We start from the raw sequence: 5,370 nt of genomic DNA on the forward strand, positions 1-5,370 counted from the left end.
CTGCGTCCCCCGAGCTCGGCGGCGGCCAGGTCTGCAGGATAATAATCGTGAGTGGCGGCCAGCAGCCCCTGTGGCCACGCTGGTCCCGGTTCGGGGTACCGGGGTGAGCGGGGCTGCGGGAGCCCCATTTCCAGCCCCCCGAGCCCTATGCGGTGCTTTGCAGCCGGCCAGGCAGCACCGGGGCAGCATCCTGCACAAGAGCTGGGCCGAGGAGCCCTCCTGGCAGCTGCTTCCCCGGCACCGTCCTCAGCGTCACACGGAGCTCGGAGCGGGAGAGGTGACCTTATCCTGCCAGGGCGGTGGTGAAACAATTTAATGAGATGTCGGAGGGATGCAGGCCAGGGCAGGCCAGGCAGACGTGGGCAGATTAATGTCTGTGGAGATGAAGTTGCAATGTCAGAGCAGGATCTGCGGGCAGGGAGAGCATCGCACCAGCCCCCCCCCGAGCTCTGCAGAGCCAGAGAAAAAAGGGGAGCAGCCAGTCCGTGGGTACCTCTGTAACTGCTGACAGTGCCCTAAAGAAAGCACCAGCCTGCACGAAGAGCAGACCCCTCGCGAGAGCTTGGCTCGATGCGTTTTGCCCCTGCCTGGGGTTTGCAGTGGGGTACAGCCTGCTCCCCACAGCATCCCCGGGGCCGGCAGCCAAGCGGGGCCCCCCTGGGACTGCTGTGTGTGCCCCATGGCAGGGGAGCAGGTCGCCCACCCAGCCCAGGCGAGGATGGGGATGCCAGGCTCTGTCTGAAAATGCCTCGTTCATCAATCCTTCAGCAGAGAAGGGAGGCAGGAATTGCCATAACAACAGCGACGATCGTTTAATTTGATTTTCTGCATGACTCTGACCACGGGGTCTTGGGCGCTAATTCCTGCTCTGAGCTGGGGGTTTAAGACGCCGTGTCTGGCCGTGTCCCCTGTGAGCAGGTCTAAGGGTTAATCCCCATCCACGCAGGGGGAAAACAAAGAGGGAAAAGATGCAGTGAATTTCTGCAGCTCCTGTTTCCAGCCCGGAGGCTGTTGTGCCCTTGCTGAGAAGCTGCAGAGCTGCCGCCTCTCCTGCCCAGGGATGCCTCCGGCTCCCAGCCCAGCTGCCCCGCTTGCGGATCAGAGCCACCGTCTGTCCCTGTCCCCGTCACCGCCTGGACCGGGGCCAGCCCATTTCACAGCAGGGGCTGCTGCTCTGCTGAGCAGCCTCAGCCCGTGCATCCTCATCCTCGCCCAGCTCCACGCTGCCCTGTCCTCCAGCCCTGGAAGCTCCCCTAACCCCCTGGACTTGCAGCAGGAGCACCCAGGAGCAAATCCTCTGCGGTCCCTGCCAGCAGCACGGGGGGTCCCTGCCAGCCCAGCCCGGGGCCCCGGGGCGCCCCAAAGGGCCCTGCCTGCAGCCAGGAGCTCTGCCCACGGCTGCTGCCCGTTTGGCCGGGGCTCAGCCCCAGGTGTGCCCACACACTCCTCTCCCCCGTTCTCCCCCATTAAAGTCCTTGCTCTGGGGCCAGTAGAAATCTTCGAGCAGAGATTTTGGGCTGGGATTTCTTTGGAAGACAAGAGAGTGGGGAGTTTGGGGGTGCTGGAAGGGGCTGGACTCTGAGCAGCTGGCACTACATCTCCCTGATGAAAGTCTGAGCGCAAGGTGCTCGCCTCCCTTCCATAAACCCTGAACTGGCCGAAATGGCTGCCAAGATGCAGACATCGCCCGAAGCCACTTGCATGCCATGCTGGCACAGCCGGGGTCCCCCGTGGCAGGCAGCACCTCGTGGGCTGCCAAACCCAAGGCCAAAGTGATATTGGGGTGGTGACCCCGAACAGCCCCTCTCTGCTCGAGAACCTCAGAATCCCAGGAAAGAAAGAAATTGTCGGCAATTGGAGTTACTGTTCTTGCCTCCAAGCAGCCTGCGTGGCTTTGCAATCAGATGTGTCTCTTTTAAGGGGTGTTTTTCTCTTGTGTAAGAGACTCACAAGAACTCAGAGGAAACGGGCTCACCGGGGACGCGATGGCATTGATGATGCTTTCAGTTATACACGGTAAATTGAAAAACCAAAGAGCCAGCCCCAGCCCTGCTGCAGGAACGGGGGGTGAGGAGTTTGGGCATGGCAGGTGACGGGAGCAGGGCTAGCGGCAGCACAGGAGGCCGGGGGGGGCTCGCACGCCCCCAGCTCGTGTGCTTGGGGTGCCCCAGATCACAAGCTGTAGGACCGCGCCTGGATCCGTCGGACTTCTTCGGGTGAATGGGGGGCTGCCCCTGCTGAGCTCCTCTCTCTGCCTTCCCCTCCCCAGTGTGACCAGTACAAGAAAGGAATAATTTCTGGCTCCACGTGCAAAGACCTGTGTGAGGAGCGCAGCCTCCTCTTCCAGCACTGCCTCTCCTCCTCTCCCACCCAGCAGGTAGGTCTCTGCCCCGCCGGGGAAACCACCGCACGGCAGGGGACGGGTGCAAGCATCAAACCCGGGAAACGTCCTCCTCCACCCACCCGCATGTCTGCTCCTCACCCCATCCCCGGTGCCCATCCTGAACCAAACCAGAAACCGATTCTCTGCACTTGCTGTTGTTTTCCTCCTGCCTCCGCCGTGTCCCCTCTCCTTTGCTGTAGGTTTACAGTGGGCTCTGGAGGGAGACGGAGGTGATCATCAAATGCGGCATCGAAGAAGCCTTGAAGGCAGACAGCCACCCAGACTCTGTGCCCAGGAGGGACATGGTCCTCTTTGACAAACCGACACGAGGGACATCGATGGATGAGTTCAAAGAAATGCTCCTGAACTTCCTAAAGGTCAGTGCGGAGGGTCCCTCCGGGATCTTGCGGGCCTGGGCTGCCACTTGTGATTCAGAAAGACTAAACATGTTTTTCCTTCCTCTTAAATGAGAGCTCCTCTGGCCCATGCTCCCCTGTCAGCTGCTGGGCACCGGGCAGGGCTCCTTACCATATACTGCAGAGCAAGTACTGGATTAGCCCAGAAAAACCTCCATTCTCGCACAGGAATTCTCATTTGCAAGATTTTAATAGCAGCAACCCCGGAGGCCGCTGTACTGCGGCTGCGGGTGGCATCTGTGCTGGGCAGAGCTTACTCACAGACCCACGGGCGGCCCTGGCAGTGCTGGCACCGCGGCAGCAGTTACCCCTGCGCAGGGCTTCTGCTGCAGCGGTGGGACGGCAGCGCTGCCTGGCCTTTGCTCTCAAAAGCTTGCTCCCGCCTGGGTCTAGAGCAGCCCTGAGGCTGGTAAAATTCTGCTGGAGCTGAATCCGTCCAACCGCACCGCTATGGCATGGCACTGAATTTGCTTGAGCACGGTGGCTGTTTCCTCCTCTCCCAAGCTCAGTTCTTTGCTTCCCCAGTTCAGTTTTGCGATGCGAAGCCCGAGCAGAGAGAGCTGCAAGGGGCTGATGCCACTTCTTGTTCTGTTCGCAGTCCAACCTGGGAGACCAGCCTTCTCTTGCAGCCTTGGTGAGCCGGATCATCGCCATGGCAGATGTGAACCGGGATGGGAAGGTGTCTTTAGCAGAGGCCAAATCCATCTGGGCGCTACTTCAGCTCAATGAGTTTCTTCTCATGCTCTCCTTGCACGAGAAAGAGCACACTTCCAAGCTGCTGGGGCACTGCGGGGACCTCTACGTCACTGAGAAGATCCCCCACACCTCCCTCTACGGAGTGGATGTCCCCCCCTTCCTCCAGTCGCTGCTGCCTTCAATCGTCCACCAAATCATCCACCAGTGGTTTGCACCAGCGTGGCCCCGGCGGGCCAAGATCGCCATCGGCCTTCTGGAGTTCGTGGAGGAGATATTCCACGGGACCTACGGGAACTTCTACATCTGCGAGACCAGCTTTAAGAACGTGGGCTACAATGACAAATACGACTTCAAAATGGTCAACCTGAGGAAGGTGGCAACGGAGATGACAATCAGAGGTTTCCTCAAGGGACGTCACTGTGAGCAGAACGTGGACTGCACCTACGGGAAGGACTGTATGGCGACCTGCGACAAACTCCTGAAGCAGTGCAAAAGCGACATGGTGCAGCCCAACCTGGCGAAGGTCTGTGGGTTGCTGCAGGACTACTTGCTGTACGGAGCACCACTGGAGCTGAAAGAAGAGCTGCAGAAACAGCTCCGAACTTGCATGACCCTCAGTGGCCTGGCCAGCCAGATGGAAGTGCACCACTCCCTCGTGCTGAACAACCTCAAGACCTTGCTCTGGAAGAAGATTTCAAACACCAAATATTCCTAACGGGGGAAGCACGGCCCTGGAGTTTAGAATCTGCAATCCTGGAGTAAAGTCCGAGGGTTGAAGGCCTGTTTCTCCATCCTCTCCCGCACAGGAAAAATACACCCTACGCAGGGAGTTCGGCACAGCTGCAGCCCCTTCTCCTTCATGGAAAACCAAGCATCAAGACTTCCACCACCCAGCAGGATCATCGATACAGTCGGCAAGAGCATGCTGCGGAGCTGGGACACCGGGAGCCGGGCTGAACAGGCTTGGGGGAAGAAGATGACATGGGAAGCGATAAGGAAGCGGAGCCCAGCTGGACGCATCTAACTGTTTCTTGATTAACAGGAAAGCAGCGCAGAGAGATGAGAATGAATCATTCATGCTGTACTTGTCACATCTTCTTTTGATGAACAGCTCTGATGTAAATAAATAGCTTTTACGCGAATCACACCGGTACATCAATAGCGAAACGGCAGCCTTTTAAGTACCAGCTTGCTCGTGATCTAAAAAGAAGGTGGTAGATTTCCCTATTCAAAAGTCTCTCCTTAAGTATCTGAGTCATCCGTCACCAGATCCAGCTGTAACTTAGGAAGCAGATAAGCTGTCTTTTCCACAGTGGAGAATCCTGGCAATTCTTTCATTCCTTTTTTTAAGTGCCTGACCCCAGACAGAGATGCGACGGCTCCTGTGAGGCTCCCACCCGGCTGCTCCTGCCGGCAGTCTGAAATGGGCAGCACAGGCCATTCCCTCTCACGGGTCGGCTTTGGAAGCATCTAGGGCCAAGAATAGCTTAAAGGAAAAGGGCTACAACATGAACAATCCTGACCGGTTAACGTATGTGCTCCGTGTGTTACTTCCCACATTACTCAGTGCGGGGATAAGCCAGCCTCTCGGTTTAATTCTCCTAAAACTAAGCTGGGCTTGCACTGCAGAGGTTAAAGATTAATACCAGAATAATCCAGTGCTTCTCCCATTATTAAAATGAATTTCCAGGCAAGCTTTCAGCAGTTTCAAGACATTTGTTTGGCTGTGTAAATACTATCAGTTCTCTAACCAGTCTGTTTCCTTTAAAAGCTCAATTATAGCAACCTTTTAAAACTACGGGTAGAGAGGAAGAGTTTATGTAAACGACCCCGAGCTTGGTCTGTTGCCAGCACAACCCTGTTCCTTCTGATGGA

General features: G+C 57.1%; 1 protein-coding gene across 1 annotated transcript in view; it reads left to right on the forward strand.

The window, feature by feature from the left end:
* The window catches only part of FAM69B (family with sequence similarity 69, member B), a 6,308-nt gene extending 1,119 nt beyond the window's left edge, over nucleotides 1-5,189 (forward strand). The window contains exons 2-5 of the mRNA XM_009322147.1: nucleotides 15-47; nucleotides 2,270-2,377; nucleotides 2,584-2,760; nucleotides 3,398-5,189. Of these exons, the coding sequence (XP_009320422.1) occupies nucleotides 15-47; nucleotides 2,270-2,377; nucleotides 2,584-2,760; nucleotides 3,398-4,210 (1,131 nt within the window). The 3' untranslated portion in view covers nucleotides 4,211-5,189. The remainder of the gene's footprint in view (nucleotides 1-14; nucleotides 48-2,269; nucleotides 2,378-2,583; nucleotides 2,761-3,397) is intronic.
* The last annotated feature ends 181 nt before the right edge of the window (nucleotides 5,190-5,370 follow it).

This window comes from Pygoscelis adeliae, unplaced genomic scaffold, assembly GCF_000699105.1.
Source record: "Pygoscelis adeliae isolate BGI_AS28 unplaced genomic scaffold, ASM69910v1 Scaffold114, whole genome shotgun sequence".
NCBI classification, from domain to species: Eukaryota; Metazoa; Chordata; class Aves; order Sphenisciformes; family Spheniscidae; genus Pygoscelis; species Pygoscelis adeliae.